The sequence below is a fragment of the Macaca mulatta genome, chromosome 15 (genome assembly GCF_049350105.2).
Source record: "Macaca mulatta isolate MMU2019108-1 chromosome 15, T2T-MMU8v2.0, whole genome shotgun sequence".
Lineage (NCBI taxonomy): Eukaryota > Metazoa > Chordata > Mammalia > Primates > Cercopithecidae > Macaca > Macaca mulatta.
The window spans coordinates 82,450,296-82,473,491 of NC_133420.1; the positions used below are offsets into that span (position 1 = coordinate 82,450,296).

General features: G+C 40.1%; 1 protein-coding gene across 16 annotated transcripts in view; it reads left to right on the forward strand.

The window, feature by feature from the left end:
- Positions 1-23,196, forward strand: part of BNC2 (basonuclin zinc finger protein 2) — a 454,984-nt gene that overhangs the window by 159,910 nt on the left and 271,878 nt on the right. For 2 of the 16 annotated variants that reach the window (XM_077966062.1, XM_077966063.1), the window contains exon 1: positions 8,226-8,675. The exons of the other annotated variants lie outside the window; for them this stretch is intronic. In XM_077966062.1, the coding sequence (XP_077822188.1) occupies positions 8,673-8,675 (3 nt within the window). In that variant the 5' untranslated portion in view covers positions 8,226-8,672. Of the gene's footprint in view, positions 1-8,225; positions 8,676-23,196 lie in introns of those variants that run through there. 16 annotated transcript variants of the gene reach the window in all.

Genomic DNA, 23,196 nt, shown 5'->3' on the forward strand with positions numbered 1-23,196 from the left:
ATTGTTTCTGCACCCTTGAGTTCTGTAGATTTATCCTGTTGGCGATGGTTGGAAACTACCTCCAAATTAAAGTAGTATCGGTCACAGTTTGTTTAAAGGTCTATGACTGTCAATATCCCTTTGCAGCTTTATTCCTAGAGCTCAAGACATTGATCCCATTTTACTCATTTCCACCTGGGTTTCCATTGCAGTCCTTAAAAAAATGTAGCTGGGGAGAAAAGGAACATGTGAAACATGTGAAATTGCTAACGCTGTCCTAGTACATGAGAATTTCCTGCCATGGAAGCCTCCACGGGGAAGACCATGGGCCTGCTCAGCCTGATCTTAGGTACACTGCTTCTCTTCTTAGGGAAAGGAATTCCCCATTTCCTGAATGTGAAACGCCTACCCTTTTGGAGCCTCCTAGTCTTTAGTTCCTACCTCAGTTAATAAACCATCCCTGTCTATGCCTTGCATCTCAGAGATGGAATTTGACGGACTAGTCAGCATTGGAAAGGTCACCCTAAAGCTATTGGCAGAATACACTGCCCTTTGTTGCTCAGTGATGATAATGCTACTGTAGCAGTTAACTGGATGTATTAGACTGAGCTACTTTTCCAGAATACCAAATTATCTGTTTATTTCTTTTAAACACCTGATAAAATGCCCATTCACAAGCTGTCTCAAGTGTATTTTCAAAAGGGATCTTAATGATAGTGAAATATCACTGCTTTGGCCTCAGAAGAGATAGTCTGTGCAGTATGTGTGTCCGTTGTGGTGTTTTGCTTCCATGAAAATACTTCTGAAATTTATACTCATCTTTTAGTGTTTCTGTTGTCTGAAACTAATCATGTTCCAACAAGTTTGAAAATTCAAGGTGTTCAAAAACAGTTTTATTTACATTTTGTCTTCTGTTAGTGCAGTAGTACTCTAAGATGTTATGAATTGCTTTTTTTTGGAAAAAATCTTATAAAGCTTCATTACCTTTCCCGTTACTTCCCACAACTATAAAATGTGGAAATAACATTTTTGACTTTAGGTTATAACTTTACACGTAGTGTAAAAATGGATTTCACCATCTTTTTATATCTTTAAATCTACTCACAATTTGCTTACTGAAATTATATTCAGTATTTATTACTGCTTAAATTATATTCAGAATTATAGAAGAACAATTAACAAGTGATCATGCTACTTGAAGCAGGGGAGCTATACTTGAAATACTTTTGTGTTTTGCGTGTGTAAACTGATTTTGTGACACCACAGTGCAGCCTTGATATAATTTTTTGTACACAGGTAACATTTTTGTCTTGGTTCTCACCTAAATAAAACTGAGTAATGATCCAAATAAGGTGTTTGTGACTTCCACTAGTTATTTTCACTTATGCATGTATTTTGTACTAATTACACTCCTAAATGATTTGCCACATGCTCTTCTATCCTATAGTTCTGTTTTGTCCTAATCAGATTGGGTGAGCGATTATGGATTTAAAATCACTACTTCTTTGGTCTCAAACTGAGTAAGTGAGGACTCAGATAAATACCTTTAATTTACCTTTTAGTATTTTTGAATAAAGCAGACTCTGTCCTGCCTTCCTTTCATGCATGGATTCATTATTTCTTACTGAGCTAGACAAGCACATCTGAAGTAGAATATATTCCTTTTCTCCAGAATAATAGAATGAAATCAGTGATCAAGTAATTTTTCATTTCAGTAATTCAGCAATCAATGGAAACAAAACAAAATGAGTTAGGATAAAATAGTTTGCATTAAGCTCAGACATCGAACAATATTTGAAAACAAAGTATCACTATAGTTTTGTGCTGTAGATTTTTCCTGACCTAAGTGATTGTTGAAAGGACTTTTGCTAACTTAGAGGTATATTTATCTTAGAACAATAATCACTTCATTCTGTTCTCTTTTTTTCCTAGTTGCCCCATGCTCCAGACCTTTCAAAAACTTTTTAAGTGGATGTAAATTCCGTTTTAATTAGAGCAGTGCAGTCTAATACTGCAACTAGCCAGGAATGGAAGAAACATGCTGGAAGTTAATACAACCCAAATCAACCATAGCCAGATAATTCCCCTGATCTTTGTAACAACCCCCCTTCCCCACCTCCACAATTAAATGACCCTGTTGTTCTGTAGTTTCAACAAGACATTTAAGGTTCATTTAAAAAAATGATCATCCTTTACAGGATTCTTTGCTCTTGCGTTTCTCTTTCTTTCTTCCCCTTGCCACACAGCTGTCACTGGTATAGGAGAAAGATTGGGGGGAGGGGAGGAGGAGGAAGCCCTGCTCAAATCGTGTCACGTAGCACTAATTCATCTGCTCTCATTAGAGGGAGCGAGGGACAGCAGTGATGGCCAAGAGCTGCACTCCACACATGACACGCGAACAGTTTGGGGAATAGAAAATTGCTTTCTCAGGAAGCCCAGCCAATTAAGGACTTGACCATATTGAATGTCAAGTGTTAATTTAGGTTTTTCTTCATTTTCCCAGTAGTAATGCGGGTCCTGTGATGAGCAAATACATGTCAAGTAAAAGTTGATTGCATGAAGGACCCGGGTATTATATGTCACTGACAAGTCACAAATGTACTGAAGTCTTTTAACCCCTTAGGTGAGTTGGGAGGGGGAGGGGAGAATGGGATTAATGGTACCATAATGATAAGAATAGATAGTTTATGTGGGGGTAGCTTGGATGGGACAGACAGGAATGGTAATTCATGCAAAAACTTGGGGATAGGACAAATCCTATTCTGAGGGCATAAATAGAGACCCTTGAAAAGCACACGTACATATATATATAATTCCCATTGCAAACACACTGCTCAGAATGTATGTTCAGTCTCCTCAGATTTTATGAAAAAGGAAAGTAGTGTACTATATGGTCATGAACCAAGAAATTCCTTATTAATTATCTCATTTGAAAGTAAGATAACATTCATTAAGTAATCACACTGTTTTGGATATTTTAGCCCTTTGACTCAATGCCACTGTAATGTTTCTGGCTATTTTTTTTTTTTTTTTTTTTTGAGACGGAGTCTTGCTTTCTCGCCCAGGCTGGGGTGCAGTGGCCAGATCTCAGCTCACCGCAAGCTCCGCCTCCCGGGTTTACGCCATTCTCCTGCCTCAGCCTCCCGAGTAGCTGGGACTACAGGCGCCTGCCACCTCACCCGGCTAGTTTTTTGTATTTTTTAGTAGAGATGGGGTTTCACCATGTTAGCCAGGATGGTCTCGATCTCCTGACCTCGTGATCCACCCGTCTCGGCCTCCCAAAGTGCTGGGATTACAGGCTTGAGCCACCGCGCCCGGCCTGTTTCTGGCTATTTACCTGTAATTTCAGTCTCTAATATTTATTTTCAAAATGGACTCAGTGTGATGCATGTCATTGGAAAGATGCAAAACGTTAAGACTGAAAGAATGTTTGTTTTCTGTCTTGAGTATCTTTATAAGGTGTTGTTTAACCAGTAGAAACTGGTGGAAGGTCCATCATTGTCATTCATTTCTTTTTGTGCCCAGGTGTAGGAGGGAAGAGATTCAAGCTTCAGCAAGTGAAGTAACTTTTTTTTTTTAAACTAAATGTTGAACGTTGCCCATCATGTTTAGCATCTCATTTCCATTCATCTGCATTCATTTACATATGAATGTCTTGAAAATAAGAGAACGTCTGTTTCTGTTGCAATTGTACATATAGCAAATAAAAAATGCCCTCAGTTTAGAATACTGCTGTGTGTAGTCTGGGCAGTCTTAAACTTAGAAGTTATTCAAAATTGGGCCTTTTTCCCCTTTTTACCTATAACCACTTTTCCCCTTCATATCTTTGAAGGTGTAATCTTAATTAAAACACTTTCTTGAAATGTACTCTCTTCTATTTATTCCAAAATTTTAAAGCACTTGCCTTTGTGTGTTGACAATGCTTACACTTTGAAAATTTAAGTCTGATAATACTTTAATTTTGGCAACAAAACTTACTAACGTAGTCTGTCTCTCCCACAGGTTAGAAACTGTGCAGTCATTATATTAAAAGTTAACTAAATTTTGTTAAGGAATAATTAGGAAACAATTCCAAGAATTTGATGTTTAATAAAATAGGTTTTTCTTGAGAAAGAAATAGTCCCTCTAATGAGGCTCCTAAATGCTGGGCTGGAATCTGAGTTCTTTAACATCTCTCCTCCCTGTCTCAAAACTAACCAAACAAAATCCGCTTAACTCCCTCTTCCCTTCCTATTTTGATAAGCTCGGTGGAACTGTGGTGGCATTGCAAGTGTACTGTTTAATTAAAATCCAATTGTCAGCAGGCCCTCTTCCGCTGGGTGTGCTGAGAGACTTAAGTAAGTTTCCATAAAGTAAATTCTGACGATGGCAGCTTGGGTTGCTGATTCAAGTTATTCCTTCTCTTCTGTGTCACTTTTGACGGATGGTACCTAATGCAATCAACCACAGGCCGAGAAAGCCTTTTCTTTGGTTGCTTTAGTAAGTGGACCAGGAGTTCCCCTCCTCCCTTCATCTCCCCTTCAGTGCCTTGCTCCCTCCTTACTGCCACCCCCACCAACACTTGAGCCCAAATAGGAAAGTGGAAAGAACAGCAGAACTACCTAGGACTGGCTGACAGGCTTTCCCTAAACCTCCATTTCCCAGTGGTGAAGCTGAAGCTGCCTCCCTTTGCGTGCGTTTTTGATAAATTTAAGAAGTCAAATCGCTGACACAGATAGATAATCCAAGTGTATAGGGTGAAGAGTTATAAATTAACACATTATTCCCTCTTAATGTGAAATACTTGAGAATGCATTTTCTCGGTCCCCTGACATCTACCCAGTGAGGGCTCGCATTGTGCTTTTCAAGTGGCATTGATTTGTTAAAGCGCTGAATTAGCATCTCAGGCCAGCTGCCTGATCCACTGTTTTGTTGTGGGGCTCCAGCTCCTCCTCTCTGCCAGCAATCCCTTTTTTCCTTCGGTCTTCCTTTTCTTTTTCTCTCCCTTTCCCTACTGACTCTTTCTCTGCTTCTTTCCATTTTGCTCCTCCCCATCTCATTCTTATTTCTTTTTCTCTCTCACCCCGCCCTTCCTGTGGCTTGCTTTTCTCTCAGTCTGGTTTTCCTTCCATACCATCTCTTTGCTTTTCCTTCCTTCTCTCTTTTGTCCATACACATCTTGTCCTTTCTCATCTCTTTGCCTCTGAGGTTTTCCCTTATTCAGGGTTAGAGTCTGTTAACTCCCTTTGCTTGCATGTGCATCCTGTATGTGTGTGTTGAGGAGGGGGTTGATTTAGCCAATCCCTTGGCTCCAAATGAATCCCTGCAGAGAAGAATAAATTAACATATGCCTGTTTGCACTTGGATGTCCTGTTTTTAGTAGAAGTTGATGAGAAAAATCTCACCTATTTTGCTTTCTAGAAATTAAAAGGTAACTTACAGAACTTTAAAACTCGTATTTCTAAATGCCATTTGACACAGTAAAGTTTTCTTTTGGCTCAAGGAAAATGGAAATCACTGCTGGTTATCACAGATTTGATCTACTCACATGGTACCCACCAAAATAAATTAACATTTCTACAAAACTTTGGGATTTTTTTTTGCAACTTTTTGAATTTCAGTGTACGTACTGATACGACGTTTTTTCATTAGCAGGTTCTGTATTGTTCTGATTCCACTTATTTGTACTGGTACAATTTCATATAAAATAGTTTTCACTGTTGTATTTGTAGCATGCTCTGATTTCCTAATATGTGATGCATCACTATACCATAGTAGTGAATACTTAGATTATAAAATTACTTGGGCCAGGCATGGTGGCTTACACCTCTAATCCTAGCACTTTGGGAGGCTGAGATATGCATATCACCTGAGGTCAGGGGTTCGCGACTAGCCTGGCCAACATGGTGAAACCCTGTCTCTCCTAAAAATGCAAAAATTAGCCGGGTGTGGTGGCACATGCCTGTAGTCCCAGCTACTTAGGAGGCTGAGGCAGGAGAATCGCTTGAACCTGGGAGGTGGAGGTTGCAATGAGCTGAAACCACGCCACTGCACTCCAGCCTGGGCAACAGAGTGAGACTCCATCTTAATAATAATAATAATAATAATAATAATAATAACAACAACTTGGCAACTTGTTTAGAAATAAAATGAGATTGCTTATCCTTCTTTTAGTGATGTATCCCAAAGTTGCAGAGGTCTTCAGAGGAGATGTATTACCATGGAGAGGGTTACATGTCCTGCAGGTGCAACTTCACAGACCTCTTTTCATAGGCCCCGGTTCATCCTTAGAATGTTGGTCCAAGATACTTTGGTGTCACTGTGTTGATTAACTTGATATAAGAAGAAAAGTATATCTGTTTGGACTAAAATAGAAATTCACCTCTGTAATTTTAATCTCATGGCATCACTTGATTCTTCCTTCAATTTTACTGGGTTTCACTCTAATAACTTCACACTAGTAACATCAAAATTGGAATTTGAATATGCACATTGATAATAAATCAGATTACTTGAAAAAATCAAATGTCTATTACTGTATTTTACATAGATTAAACCGACAATTTGGTTTCAGCATTTACATTTTGAAATGGAAATGTTTCACATAGGTTTTGGTAACCTTTGCTTTGAGTTGAATTGATTCTCCCCTCCCCCCAGTCAAGTATAATTCCTTTTTTTTAAAAAAATTAATTGCTGTCCTCCTCTCATGAATTAGCATGGCTTGGCTAAGGTGAAGGGATTAGAATGACTTTTCAAGGCATGATAATGTCTGTTTAAAGGAAAGAAAAAGAAAAAAGTCTTTTAACTGGGGCTTAAGACTAATTCCAGCTACTAAGGAGACAAAAATTACTCTAAAGAAGACAATTTGGTTTTATTTTATATGTGCATGTTAACTTGCTTTGAGATCATCATTTTGTATTTTAGGGTATTCTCTTAGATGAAGTAAGATGTTCTTCATTTGTTACTGAAAGGGGACATGGCCTCACTCCAGGAGATTAAAGCTGGAACACCTTCTGCCTTCTGTAGGGATAATCACAGCTCACCTGGCTGTAGCTCAAGGTCAGGGCAAAAAGAGGGGACTTTGTGCTTTTTAGAATTGCCTATGACTACAATAGAGAAGAGGAATAATAAAACAATTGGACAAGATTGAAAGTGAATGTGCATCGTATGAAAATAGTTAATAAGATGAATGATCAGAAAAAGAAAATCTGGAATGCATCCTTTAGTGGTAAGAGAATTGGTGGTAGAAGAAAAAAGGGGTATTTTGGGGTGCAAAACTATGACCTCTGTTAACTTGCAAAAATTAATACTGTTGTGATTGGTTATAAATTACAGGGGTACATAAGAACAGTTTTAAAATTAATAAAAACATTTGTAAACGTTTAGTATGATTTTAATTTTTCATTTGGTATACATACTTTTAAAAATAGTTCCTTGTCAGTTATGTTGCTTGGAAGACAGAACTCTCTGCACAAGCAATAAGTCAATAAATACAGTTTTTTGATCTAGTATTGTTGCTTGTTTTGTGATAATACCTTAGCATGTAAATAAAAATGGTTAAGTATAGGTGTTTTAGAATTCAGTCCCTTTGAATTTTTCTCTAAACTTCTCTGGAGAAATCAGAATTGTTTTTGGCTTTGTGTTTTGTAAGTCTAAATTGAATGTCACTTAAATGTGAAAGAACTGGCACCTTTGATAAGTAGTCCCCATACGAAATCATTTTGTCAGTAATCACAACATAATTATCAATGCAAATGTGAAGTTTGTTTTTTAAGAAGTCCAAAACAAACGAAGGAGGGGAAAAAAAAAAAACCCCAAGCCACACTATTATACAACTCGAGGAAAAAGCATCCCTACATTTAAACAGAAGACTTTCAATAGTAGCAGTAATAATAAGAAAGAACCTTTGGCGTCTGCCCAAGAGCCTGTTGAGAGGGAGCAGCAAATGGCCTGCGCAGTGTGTGGCTCTGCAGAAGTTCCAGGGTGACACATGCCTCACAAGCTGGTCACAATGCAAGGGGTCAGGGGTCATGTTCAAGAGCAGGGTGTTGCTGGATAAGGCTGAGGAAGCAGAGGTGGCCCCTCTGTGCTCAGTGTGTGGGTCTGTGTACTCCTTTCCCGTCAAAGCTGGCCCAGCGCGGCCAAAAAAGCGGTTCCTTGGCAGGGTTTAATGGCAGGATGATGTAGTCTGTTGTGACTAGTGCATTCCTTTCAGGTTAAACTAGGGAAATGGCATTGTGTTAAAATTCCAAGTCGCATGAATGTTTTATTGCCACAGTGCATTTAGCCCTCCGGGGGAGTGTGTGTGGCGGCTGGTGGGGGTGGGGGTGGGGGTGACTTAGAGACTCAGGAACTATCAGAAGAACACTTCCCTTGGAAAATTTTACCCACTAGCATGAAGCTGATTTGCTGTGATGGTCACTTAGAAAGGTTTCGCTTTTTCCTAAACTGTGGCTGTTTAAAGTCTTGGAGTCTGGACAATTAACAGCTGAAGAAAATATGACAAGACACACGCAAAGAGGTTGGGAGATAGAGAGGAGGAGTGCGCCAGAAAGGAGCTGAGCTGCCTTCTTGTGTAAACTGCCTGAGAGCGGGCCCCCTCCCCTGGCCTCCGTCCCTGTCCCCCCTTCCCCAAGGCTGTGTTCTGCTGTCTGCCCGAAGGCCAGGACTGATCTGTTAACCTTGCACCACTGGCTGGGAGGCCGCTGCAGCTCATGGTACTGTATGTTACCATTACTACTCCCTCATTCCTTTTCACTGGCTTTTTTTTTTTTTTTTAAACCATTTCTCTGTGATAACGGTTTATATTAGTCAGAGGGATACAATTTTGGAATGCAGAAGATCCGAGTTTAAAACAAAACAAACTTTAGAATGGTATTTTTTTTTTTTTTTTTTTTGCTTTTTGGCATTTAGAAGGGCTAAATCCAACCATGCTAATTCAATTGCAGCCAAAGGTTTTCAGTGTGATTTAAAATCAGGAGTTCTGGAAGTGGAGCAGTTGAAAGATGCAAGTCATCTGGGCTGTGGATCTTATAAAGGGACTTTGTTGTGAAACCACATGAGCATCTTCAGGTTTTTAGGATATTTTCAGTCTTTGCATTTGTTGCAGTTATATCCATTTTGCAGATTGCCCCCCAACCCCTGTCCTTCCTTAGGGAAAACTCTAGCCGTCTCATTCACTGTTGGAGTTGTTTTAGGCTTACAGTTACTGAGGGTGTGTATGATTTGACTTTAGTTGTAATCGTGCGCGTTACATGTAACATTTGAACTGACTCAAGTTAATTTATAACAGATTAAAGTGTGGATGTGTGGAACAGCTTTCTGATTTTGCAGTGTGCCTTTATAAAATATTCATGTGTCTGATTTTTCCCCCAATATATAGGAGAAATATGTATTATCCTAAGATGACCTAAGTAAAGATATATTAATAATAGTTCGAATTTTACTTTTGGACTGCATTTCTCTTCAATTTCAAATACCTTAATACTTTCTTTGTTTTCATGTTCCTGTCAGATGTTATTTTTCTCTTCCTTATTAATACATATATACTTGTATATATGTGTGAATGTGTGCAGATTTTAATAACTGCCAAATAGTTATAAGAAAAAACTTGCAGAACTGCTAAGTTAGTTTTCCATTGATACATTATCAGTCAGAAAGTCATGTAACAAAAATTCAACTCAAGAATATAGCACAGAAAAGTAAACTATGAGTGGACCCTTGTGCCCTATTTGTAGAGTTTTAAGTACATGATTTATATATTTCTATAAAACAATTATTTTGTCAAGATAGACCTCTTGAGTTTAATCTAACAGTGTTTGCATGATGGCTTGTTCTTTTTAAACATATATATTGACATTGTTTATAGGAAGTCTTAAACCAATAAGCGATCAAGCTCCATAGGAAAATCAAGTTGTATTTATGGACTTGGCACTTCAAATTTTAGGTGAATTCATTAGATTTTTTTTTCTTACATTCTAGAGAATAACCACTTCAAGAATTATTTCTTTTTATTATATTTGGTCTAGTAACATGATGATAGTTTTTTTGGTGATTTGTTTTTTAGTTGTAAATTTTAAAATGCAATTTTTCAGGAGAATGTTACTCTATGTCTGATTTTTATTTCTTTTACTAAACAGCCAATTTTAAAGTTAATTATTTAAATACTAGAAAAAGTAATGTTGCCAAATTAAGGAGAAAAATCTATCAATTAATATTTAGATTATCTAAAATTATATTTGTTATCCTAATGATAGAAGCATTTTTTAAACTATAAAAAGGATGTTGTAGTTGTGTTTAGCCATTTCCAATTTCATTTATTAAAAGTTTCCTTTCATAATCCAAGAGGGGAAGAGTGGAATTACTCCAGTATCACATCTTTCTAATAAGAAAATTTCAGTGATTTAGGAATCTTTCCCCCATAAAAGTAAAATTTTCTTAAAAAGTATCATTACTTGTTCTTTCAGTGTTTTTCTGCTCCCATTGTGCCAGGCACAATTGTTTGGCTTTGGAAACTTGGTGGGATAGTGAAAAAATTGGTGTTGTTTCCGATTTTAATGCTGCTATATGTTAGCCTTGTGACTTTGGACAAGTGAGTTTATCCCTGACCTTTATTTTCTTCACTTTTAAAATGAGGAAAAGGACATTTAGCTTACAGATTGTCAGGAAAATGAAATGAGACAACACACTTGAAGTTCCAGTACATAGTAGATACTTAATAAACTTTAGCTCATCCTCCTTTGACCTGCTCTGTGGCTTATTCTCCAGTTTTTATCCCTTGGGAAGCTTGAATTTTTGGAAATAGTAGTGTAGGGTGATGGGGGAATAAGTTTAAATAAAATGTTTTAGTTTCTTCATTTATCTCTAGGAAAAGAGATATTAGGCCATCAGCAGATGTCTTTTTTTTTTAAGTAAGAAACTCTGGCATTATGTATTAGTCTACGTTTTTACCACTCTGCAAAATTTTCATTAGGTTAATCTTTGTGGATGTCAGAGTGATGCTATTATTTCTGTGTTACCAGTTTTGGTACAGGTAGATTAGAAGTAAAGTTGGCCGATTCTACTGGGTCCTGTTTACTTTTGTATAATCTGTTCTAATCATTTGCTTGAATTAAAGCTTCCTGCCTTATAGTCATTAGCATTTGATAGTAGAGCTTGAAACTTGATTTAATAAGTTAGACTCCAGCCTCTGTCCCTGGTTTTGTGAAAATCTACTTATAATCGTGGAATTAAGGCCACACTAAATCTTCAAGTGTTTACACCTCTGTAGAATTAAACAAAACAGCAGCAGTCAACATACATGTGTATCTGGGCAATACTTCATCTTCATTTACAGTCTTGCAGAATGCTTAAAGGGTAGTTAAGGATTTAGGAACTGTTTGTTGAGCAAAATAATGTGCTTCTTTTTATTGTTTTTTAGCCCAGGATTATGTTTTCATAAAAAATAATTGTGTTCCCATGTGAAGTACATTAATGTTATTGTAGATAGTCATTTTTTTTTTTTTGGAGACAGTCTCGTTCTGTCACCCAGGCTGGAGTGCAATGGTGTGATCTCGGCTCACTGCAACCTCTGCCTCCCAGGTTCAAGTGATTCTCCTGCCTCAGCCTGCTGAATAGCTTGGATTACAGGCATGAGCCACCACGCCTGGCCAATTTTTATATTTTCAGTAGAGACGGGGTTTCACCTTGTTGGCCAGGCTGGTCTTGAACTCCTGGCCTCAAGCGATCTACCCACTTCGGCCTCCCAAAGTGCTGGGATTACAGGCTTGAGCCACCACTGCCGCCTGTAGATGGTCTTTAATTGGTATTACTATTTAGCCTAACATCTAACTTCTTTTAGCCTGCCAAAGTTTGAACATACTGCGTCTTAAGATCTAAAATAAATATTTTACTTAGTGTTTCCTTTGGCTTGTTAGTAAGCATAAACAAATGAAAATTGATAAGTAATAACTTTATTGCTACCTTTTAGCACACATAGTGTGCTAGGGATGGTAGCCATAGTATCTAATTTATGCTTACAAAAGCATTCATGGAAGGTACCCATGTTTGTTTGTTTGTTTGTTTGTTTTAAATTGAGACAGAGTTTCGCTCTTTTTGCCCAGACTGGAGTGCCATGGCGTGATCTTGGCTCACCGCAACCTCCGCCTCCTGGGTTCAAGCTATTCTCCTGCCTCAGTCTCCTGAGTGGCTGGGATTACAGGCATGAGCCACCACCCTGGTGGCTAATTTTGTATTTTTAATAGAGACAGGGTTTCTCCATGTTGGTCAGGCTGGTCTTGAACTCCCGACCTCAAGTGATCCACCTGCCTCGGCCTCCCAAAGTGCTGGGATTACAGGCGTGAGCCACCGTGCCCAGCGGTACCCATGTTTTCATTTTACAGATGAGGAAATCAAGGCCTACTATCTGTAATCCAGCAAAGTTGATTCCAAATCCCTTGCTTTCCCCCTTGCTGCATTCTTCATATATAATTTAAGCTAGCTATTTAAAAAGAAAAAGGAAAGTTAGTTGTAGAAACCACTGGTTTTATTTCCTTTCAAATTAAATTTTACGAGGAATTCAATATGTAGAACTGATAAAAATCAGAGCTGCTCTAGATGAAAAGAGAGAGAGCCAGAGTCCCATCTTTTAGGCCTCTCCTAGGGATCCCTGGAATACTTGATGAGAAAGCCTTAGCCTAATACACCCACACGCCAGAAAATGAGGCCTAGTGAAACTCTTCAGTTTCCCCATCTGGGACTTGAGGGTTTTATTTATCTTGTGCTTGGAGATGTTATTATGTGGAATTCAAAGGGAAAGCTAAGCAGTATAATTTTATTTTGTTCATTCATTCATTCATTCATTCATTCATTCATTCTTGAGACAGAGTCTCACTCTGGCGCCCTGGCTGGAGTGCAGGGGCACGATCTCAGCACACTGCAACCTCTGCCTCCCAGGTTCAAGAAAGTCTCATGTCTCAGCCTCTTGAATAGCTGGGATTACATGTGTGTGCCACCATGCCCAATTCATTTTTTTCTTTTGTATTTTTAGTAGAGATGGGGTTTCACCATGTTAGCCAGGCTGGTTTTGAACTCTTGACTTCAAGTGATCCATCTGCCTCAGCCTCCCAAAGTGCTGGGGTTACAGACATGAGCCACTGCACCTGACTGCTAATCAGTATAATTTTAAAAGTCTATGAAGGACTATGGGGTAAATACCACTGCAAAAAAAATTATAAGCCACGTTGCTGGCATGCACCTGTAGTCCCAGCTACTTGGGAGGCTGAGTCAGGAGGATTGCTTAAGCAGAGGAGTTTTGAGTCCAGCTTGCGCAACACAGACGGGGTGTTGCTTTTGTTACCTGGGCTGGAGTGCAGTGGTGTGATCATAGCTCACTGCAGCCTCCAACTGCTGGGCTCAAGTGATCCTCAGCCTCCAGAGTAGCTGGGACTATAGTCATGATACACCAAGCCTGGCTAATTTTTTGTAGGTATGGGGTCTTGCTATCAAGACCTCAAGCAGTCCTCCTACCTTGGCTTCCCAAAGTGCTGGGATTATAGGCATGAGCAACCATGTTTGGCCTCATTGTAAATGTTAATTTTCAGGGTACAAGTTTTGTTTCATCCATAGCAATGAAGTGATTTTACTATGGAACGAGTCTGAAAAAAACTAAGTCACAGTTTTATGTCTAACTGAAGTCTATGTCTACAGACTCTACTTCATTTTGAAGGTTAAAGTTTGGGTGACTGTGTATTACGTTATAGCATGTCTATTAAAGACATATACGAGGCCGGGCGCGGTGGCTCACGCCTGTAATCCCAGCACTTTGGGAGGCCGAGGCGGGCGGATCACAAGGTCAGGAGATCGAGACCACGGTGAAACCCCGTCTCTACTAAAAATACAAAAAATTAGCCGGGCGCGGTGGCGGGCGCCTGTAGTCCCAGCTACTCAGGAGGCTGAGGCAGGAGAATGGCGTAAACCCAGGAGGCAGAGCTTGCAGTGAGCCAAGATCGCGCCACTGCACTCCAGCCTGGGCGACAGAGCGAGACTCCGTCTCAAAAAAAAAAAAAAAAAAAACATATACGTATACAGGCATATGTGTATAAACATAACAATGGAGAAGATAATGTGGATCAACTTAACTGGGAAAATAATGTCAAAATCACTATTTTAAATAAATTGCTTGTAAAACAAATTAACTGACATGATAATTCTGTAATATCTTTATAAACCAGAAATTACAGGTTTTCTCACCAGATAAATTCACATAGGGAATTTATATAGCTCTTTATTAGAAATATAATATCTCTTTCATTAATATAGTGAGGAGAGTCCAGACTTTTTAGCTGGATTTATCTGCATTTGAACTGATCTCTTTCCTATGTCACTTTGTAAAAGTTATATAACCTCTTTGAATCTTAGTTACTTCATTTAAAAAATGGGGCTTAGAAATAAATGATGCCTGTGAATTCTGGCACAGAGAGGGTGAGTTAGACCAATTTCTTCTTCTGTCTGTTACTATCGTAGTTTGCTAGTTTTATGCAGTTTTCGCTTGGTATCTGTTTATCAACAGTGCCACAGTGTTCTTTATACTTGCATCATGTACATACTTGGCCTTTTCAATTACTAGTTTAAAAAATACTTGTGTCACTCTTGCAGAAGTCTTCCTTTTGCAGAAGAAAATGAGGGTGGAGAGAAATCTCTTCTTTCTTACTCTTCACTGAGAATCAGTCACTGAGCAGCATAATTCTAAAATCTTATGTGGCTTTTGGGTACTTTATGGACCTTTTTATGGTAACCCAGAAGCAAGGCACTGATTGAATTAATACATTTCCATCAAGGGACTATGCTGTTAGCCTCTCCTCCTCCTCCTAACCCATGCATGCTTCTATAAGGGACTTTTTTGTTGCATTATTTAGGTTGCCACATATAGTGGGGATGACAGTTTATAGATGTACAGGTTATTGGTAAGCATTATAGCCTTTCTGTCTTTAAAACAAAGGGAAAGGAAAAACCAAAAAAACCAAAAAAAAGGACAGCAACAACAAAATCACTACCCAAACCAAAAATAACTTAAAAATACCATCTTAGCTTTCTGGAAAACTCAGTGCCTTATAAAATGTAGAATCTAAACTTTGCATACTGATTTTAATTTTTAATAGTTTAAAAACTTTTAAATACAACTTCTGTAAAAAGGATATGTGTTCATTGGTCAGATCTGATTAAGAAAATTACAAAGAGAGAAAACTGCCTGAAGGGCTACCGCCAAGGAACTGTTAATGTATTTTTAGTCATCTTTCTTCATTTACAAGTACCTACCAATGTATGAATAGATAGTTACATAAAGGGATGATGTTACATGTATATGTGACTTTTTAAAAAAATGCAGTGTTACCTTAAGTATCTTTCCATGTCTGTAAATATAGATATTCATCATAGCTTTTTTTTTTTTTTTTTTTTGAGACAGAGTTTCGCTCTTGTTGCCCAGGCTGTAGTGCAGTGGCACAATCTTGGCTCACCGCAACCTCCGCCTCGCGAGTTCACACGATTCTCCTGCCTCAACCTCCCAAGTAGCTGGGATTACAGGCATGTGACACCATGCCCGGCTAATTTTTTTGTGTTTTTAGTAGAGACGGGGTATTGGTCAGGCTGGTCTCGAAATCCTGACCTCAGGTGATCCGTCCGCCTTGGCTTCCCAAAGTGCTGGGATTACAGGCATGAGCCACGGCGCCCGGCCCTCAGTATGACTTATAATGGATTCCTAGCTTGCCATTGTATCATAATTTATTTAATGAGTTTTTGGTTTGTGGATTTTTTTTTTTTTTTTTTTTTTTTTTTAATAAAAAGCAGTGCTTAAATATGAACATCCTTGCTTGCACTTGTATACTTATTTCCTGGGGATGAAGACTTAGATGTGATACTGCTAGGGAAGGCAGCGTAATTTTGCACAACTTAAGAGAGAGATTGGCAAATCTGTTCTCTGCAGGGCCAGATGGTAAATAGGTAGATGTATGGTTTCTGTAGCAATTATTCAAGTTTTTTATTTGGTAGGACCAAGCAACTGCATATGTAAAGGAATAGGCAGGGCTCTATTTCAATAAAACTTTATTTACAAAAGTAGGCAGCAGAATAGCATTTGGCCCACAGGCTCGTTTGTCTACGCTGGACTTGAAACTAAACAGAAGCTAATTTGGGATGAAAACTTATCCCTAGTTTGTTGTAAACTGCTTTTACAGTTTCTTAGAAACGTATTCCTATCTCAGGGCAATGTAATGGGCTGATGACTTACTTTCTTTCCAGGTATGTGGTAGTGAATACTTAATTTAATTTAATTTAATTTAATTTTTTTTTTTTGAGACGGAGTCTCGCTCTGTCACCCAGCCTGGAGTGCAGTGGCCGGATCTCAGCTCACTGCAAGCTCCGCCTCCCAGGTTCACGCCATTCTCCTGCCTCAGCCTCCCGAGTAGCTGGGACTACAGGCGCCCGCCACCTCGCCCGGCTAGTTTTTTGTATCTTTTAGTAGAGACGGGGTTTCACCGTGTTAGCCAGGATGGTCTCGATGTCCTGACCTCGTGATCCACCCGTCTCGGCCTCCCAAAGTGCTGGGATTACAGGCTTGAGCCACCGCGCCCGGCTTAGGTTTAATTTTTTTTTTTTTTTTTTTTGGAGATGGAGTCTCGCTCTGCCGCCCAGGCTGGCGCGATCTCCGCTCACTGCAAGCTCCGCCTCTCGGGTTCAGACCATTCTCCTGCCTTAGCCTCAGTAGCTGGGACTACAGGCGCCCGCCACCGCGCCCGGCTAATTTTTTAAATTTTTAGTAGAGACAGGGTTTCACTGTGTTAGCCAAGATGGTCTCGATCTCCTGACCTCGTGATCCGGCCGCCTCGGCCTCCCAAAGTGCTGGGATTACAGGCGTGAGCCACCGCACCTGGCCTGAATACTTAATTTTAAAGAACTTATTAAAGGAGCTTCGCATACCGTCCCCTACTCCTGAAGCCTAGTACATTTTAAACTAAGAGGTTATATACACCAGTATATATTTTTATTATTCTATACTTTTTTTTTTTGGCAATGGAGTCTCACTTGTCGTCTAGGTTGTAGTTCTGTGGCAATCTCGGCTCACTTCAACCTCTGCCTCCCAGGTTTAAGCAATTCTTGTGCTCTTAGCCTCCCGACTAGCTGGGATTATAGGCATGTGCCACTACCCAGCTTTTTAAAATCTTACAGTAGAGACGGGCTTTCGCTATGTTGGCCAGGCTGGTCTTGATCTCCTGGCCTCAAACAGTCAACCTGCCTCAGCCTCCCAAGTGCTAGAATTACAGGCGTGAGTCACCGTGCCCTGCCACGTTGTATACTTTAGATTTCAGCATATGTCGACAACTTGTTGGACAAGGAACGACCTCTTTAATTAATTAATTTTATTTTTGTGTATTTTGAGATGGAGTCTCGCTCTGTCACCTAGGGTGGAGTTAAGTGGCACAATCTCGCCTGCAACCTCCGCCTACCTGGTTCAAGCGATTCTCTGACTACGGGCACGTGCCACCATTCCCAGCTAATTTTTGTAGTTTTAGTAGAGACGAGGTTTCACGATATTGGCCAGGCTGGTCTCGAACTCTTGAGCTTGTGATCCAACCGCCTCGGCCTCCCAAAGTGCTGGGATTACAGGCGTGAGCCACCGTGCATGGCAAACTCTTTAATTTATATTGCAGGGCAGATGGGTATTTTCCCCCTTGTAGGAGGCTGCTGAGTTGGAGTCATGTTCTAGAGATATTCAGAAGTAAGCTGAAAGGAAAGTCCAGTAAGAGGAAAAGAATCATTTCAGCAGAAATATACTACAGATCAGCAGGGTGACATTGAGTTAGTTACTGAACCTTAATAGGCTAAATTATACTCAAAAAAATGCTCTGTGCATAAATAATAACATTTTTACATCTTGAGTTTCTATAAAACAGGAATTATTGGCCCCTACTTGCCTTACAGGTATTTGTTGAGGATCTGCTGGAATAATGAAATAGTTAAAATCACTCTATTTGTAACATTGTGTCACTGGTGCCCTTATGAATTTTAAGATATTTATTTATTATTTAGTATGTATTTGTTGACTATCTGCTATGTGTAAAGCAGTATGGCGAGTGCTGTTGGGAAATACAAAGAGAAATAAGTTAGTTCTTGATCCTAAGGAGAGAAAAACATGTATTTACAGTTCAAGGTGATATAGTGCTTAGAGCCCTAGGGAACAGGGAGCACTTGGGATAATGAGATCCCTTTCATCCAAGAGTATCAGGAAATTTCATGGAAGAAGTGGCATCAGGAAATAGGGACATTTTCAAAGGGAGAATACAGGCGAGGGTATTCCAAAAAGAGCAGCATGAGAACTATTTCAGGTTAGGTAAGTCCAAATCAGTATGCAAGAGACATAAAATATTCTAATTAGAGTGTCTATCAAGCATTTTTCATGAAGAAGGAGGAGAAGATAAAGCTGGAAAGGCAGGTTAGAGCTAGATTGTAGAGGACCTGGAAAGAACTGTAATTGGTAATTGGTGGGGAGCTATAAACATGATCTAGGAGAATGTGTTTGACAATTGGAGGGGTGGTGTATAGCACTAGTTGGCAAGTATGGAATGATAAAGTCAGGATTATTGCTAAAGGGTTATTGCAGAGATCTGAGCATGTACTTGTTAGAAATATTCTGGAAGGTGTGTGGGGGACAGCTGAGGGGATTGAAAGGGCAGAATGGACAGGCTATCAGAACTGACTGGGTTTAGGAAATAAGGAGAAGGCTTTTAATAATGATGTGTGGTTCTGAGTCTTTGTTAATGGGATTATGGTAATAACATTGAAAAATATAGTAAAATTCAAGGAAAGCTGTAGTAAAGGAAGGAGACCAGTGAACCTATTTGCTTTGCTTGTTTAGCTTGAGATGTTAACTGGATGCTTAGAAAATTCTAGTGAGAGTTTGAAAATGCAGGACTGAAATTCACATGAGAGGTAAGGGTTAGGATTTAGGAGCCCTGTTCACACAGAGGTACGTGACAGATGAAACTTGAGAAGAGCTTCACGTCACTAATGAGAATGCATGAAAGAGAGAAATTGTGGCCACATGATATGGCTCATGCCTGTAATCCCACTACTTTGGGAGGCCACAGCAGGAGGATCACTTTGAGGCCAGGAGTTCAAGACCAGCCTGGGTAACTTAGCAAGACCCCCCATTTCTATCAAAAAAAAAGAAAAAAATTTAGCTGAGAAAAATCACTTCTCAGCTAAATTGCAGGGCAGATGGGTATTTTCCCCCTTCTAGAAGGTTGCTTAGTTGGAGTCATGTTCTAGAGATATTCAGAATTAAACTGAAAGGAAAGTCTAGGAGTTTAAGGTTGCAGCAAGTCACAGTTGCACACCACTGCATCCCAGCCTGGGTGACAGAGCAAGACCCTGTCTCAAAAATAAAAATAAAGAAAAAGAAAATGGTATTTTAAGCATTACTTACCATTGGGTAAGTCAATTACATATGTAGCTCTGTCTTTTTGTGAGGCAACTAATACCAAAAGAAAAGCAAAAAAGAGTATTCTACCATTTATAAAGCATTCTTTTGTCCACTAAGCTTCTCTTCTTAGCTTCTAAAGCTACAGGTTTCAGGAGTAAAGTATGTTCAGTTTGGGAAAAAAATATTTTTATAAGATCCCCAAGGAAAATATAACTCCCTTTTACTTTATCTTCTCTCCACTTCCTGAGAACCTCAGTAACAAAGATGTTACTGGCAGGAGGGGTTTGTATTCACTTTTTACCTGTCTAATACAGAATACTGCAGCTTTTCATCTCCCCGAGTTCTCACCCCAGTTGAGATCCATGCATTTGGGATGGGGGTGGGGGTATCCCTTAGAAATCAGCTTTGTATGCGTTTGCACATTTTTCTCTTTTTAGTTTGGGGTCCTCAGCAGGCTTGGAGGGGGAATTGTGTAGTACACAGTATGACTTATGTTTGACTTGGGAAAATTTTTCCTGTATGGAACAGCAGGACTGAATCTGCTTTCTCATTTCCTTTCTTCTTTTAACATTACCTATGTTCAAGCTTTGCATGCAAAGAAAACCGTGTTGATTCATTGATCTTCGACATGCTACATTATGAGCCTTGGCGGAAGGTAAAGGCTCCCCTGGCTCCCCTGTTTAGAGCATCCGGAATTCCTCTGGTCTGTTGGTACCATCTGTGGCCTTCCTTCAGGCTCGGTCTTCATAGTAAGTCTAACTCATGTCAAATGGGGCAAGGTGCTAGTCCAGAGTAATTTGCATCTCTAGCCAACCACTGTGCATTTACTCTAGTACTAAATGCTCATTGTGTTTGTCTCTTAATCTGTGTATGCTACTTAAACTTTTTTTTAAAAAAAATCATAATTGGTTTAATGTAGGTGGTTCAATGAGTAGTTTGTGAAGTTGAATTTTTGGGAGCTAATATTTGTTCTTTCCCTTTCTGATGCCACAACACATTCTTCTATCCTATTTCATTCAAACTCACTATTCTGCTTTTTTTACATACGTTTTTCAATCATCCTTTTCCCTTTGGTGTTAAGTTTAGCGAGGGAGGAAACACTTTCAATTTGTTCCATGTTTGTGCCTCTGATGAAGTAAGTAAATACAAAATGGGTGTATTTTCTTCCCAAGTAAACTCTTTTCTTAAAAAAATGCCACACCCTCCCCCCAGAATACAGCATTTAGTAGCTTGATGGTCATTACTTGAAGGCAGCCTCTTTCCTCACTAGAGGTAAATACATCTTCACTCTTGATTGCTGCGGAAAGGCAGGTAGAGAAGCTGAGTGAAGCAAACCCAATGATTGGATCAAGTTGACCTGGATCATTTTAAAGTGCTTTTCATGTAAATGCTACAGTTAATGTCTGTCCCCACATAATTTCTTTCTAATGTTTGCAGCAGATGTGGAGTTGGCCTTACCACTGCTCAAGTTGCTTGCTATTTTGACTTTTTCTCTAAGCTTTTCCTTTCCTGGCTTCCTTTCTTTTCTTCACAGAGTGAGATGTTGGTAGATAAGGATTTTATGCCCGGGTGTATGCTCCTTCTTCTTTCTCTCCATTGTTTTAAGTTATATCTTTTCTAAAACTAATTTACCATCTATAGAGCTTTTGCCTTATGGTTCCTTTTTGGTTTTCTAGTTTACATGGGCTAGTGAGCCTCAAACTTTAATGCTCGTCAGCATCACATGGAGGGCTTGTAAACACAGGTGAGGGACTCCACCTCCAGTTTCTGTCACAGTGGGTCTCAGGTGGGGCATGCAAATGAGTTTCAGACATGCTCTCAGGTGATGATCACAATAATCTTTGGCCAAGAAGCATGCCTTGGGCACTGACCGGGAATTTTGGTTTTGTCTGTCAGTTTTCTGCCCACCCCCAGAGGGTTGGGTTCTTCAGATTTTATTCATGCATGTTCTCTGGTAACTCTTTACTTTTTAATTATTTATAGACCAAGCTGCTAGCATAAGAGAACTCAGAAAATTACCTTATATTTTAATTGTGAAAGAGTTGGTTGCAGGAGGGGCAGATGTACAGCTTCTTGCCACTCTCACTCCCTCATCCTCCAGTGAAGTCTTTTTTGTTTGTTTGTTTGTTTGAGACTGAGTCTTACTGTGTTGCCCAGGCTGGAGTGCAGTGGTGTGATCTCGGCTCACTGCAATCTCTGTCTCACAGGTTCAAGTGATTCTTTTTTTTTTTTTTTTTTTTTTTTTTGAGACGGAGTCTCGCTCTGTCGCCCAGGCTGGAGTGCAGTGGTGCCATCTCGGCTCACTGCAAGCTCTGCCTCCCGGGTTCACGCCATTCTCCTGTCTCAGCCTCCTGAGTAGCTGGGACTACAGGCGCCCGCCACTGCGCCCGGCTAATTTTTTGTATTTTTAGTAAAGACGGGGTTTCACCGTGGTCTCGATCTCCTGACCTTGTGATCCGCCCGCGTCGGCCTCCCAAAGTGCTGGGATTACAGGCGTGAGCCACCGCGCCCGGCAGGTTCAAGCGATTCTTCTGCCTCAGCCTCCCAAGGTAGCTGGGATTACAGGCGCCTGCCACCATGCCTGACTAATTTTTGTATTTTTTTTTTTTTTTTTTCCGAGACGGAGTCTCCCTCTGTCGCCCAGGCTGGAGTGCAGTGGCCGGATCTCAGCTCACTGCAAGCTCCGCCTCCCGGGTTCAGTCCATTCTCCTGCCTCAGCCTCCGGAGTAGCTGGGACTACAGGCGCCCGCCACCTCGCCCGGCTACGAGACGGGGTTTCACCGGGTTAGCCAGGATGATCTCAATCTCCTGACCTCGTGATCCGCCCGTCTCGGCCTCCCAAAGTGCTGGGATTAATTTTTGTATTTTTAGTAGAGATGGGGTTTCTCCATGTTGGACAGGCTAGTCTCTAACTCCTGACCTCAGGTAATCCACCCGCCTCGGCCCCCCAAAGTGCTGGAATTACAGGCATGAGCCACCACGCCCAGCACCCAGTGAAGTCTTTAACAGTAAGTCCCTCTGAGCCGAGAGCGATCTATTCAGTCATTCTAAACACAGCATCACTCTAGGAAGCCTTCTGAAAGGTGGTTGAGTTGGCCCTTGGCCCCTAAGTGAGACCAAGTAACTCTGTTTTTAGTTTCCCCAGTTGCTTATAATATTCCTTTGACCCTTGTGACTTGCTTTCCTTTCCCCATATGGCTTCCGTGATGGTCTCAAAGTTCTCAGCCCTCTTTGGATTGGTATGCCGTGGTGATGCTTTTGTGGGCTGGGGGCAAAGTAGCATTTACAGATATACTGTGTACCTACTGAATGCTTAGGTGCTTTACATGTGTCATCTCATTCAACCTTGCCAACCCTGCACAATAAATGTAAGTATCCTCATTTTACAGATGCAGGAAACAAGGCTCTGAGATAAGTGAGCAAGTTTACAAGATATTGCAGTAGAGATTTAAACAGAGGTCTGATTGCAAAGCTAGAACTCTTTCAGTATTACCTGTCTTTGAGATAGCAGGAGTTGAGCGTTGAGGATAGAAAATAAGTTAACCTGGGTGTGGCATACTTCAAATTGCATTTAATGTCAATTGTCAGAGTTGACAATATATTTGCCCATAAACAACAACCTGGGGTGTTCAATTTCCAAAATAATGTATTACAAGAATGATTGGAAACCAATAGAAAATAATAGAGTTCTGTACCTTTTTTCTTGAATATAAGAACCCTCTGGGTGCGGTGGCTCACGCCTGTAATCCCAGCACTTTGGGAGGCCAAGGTGGGCAGATCAC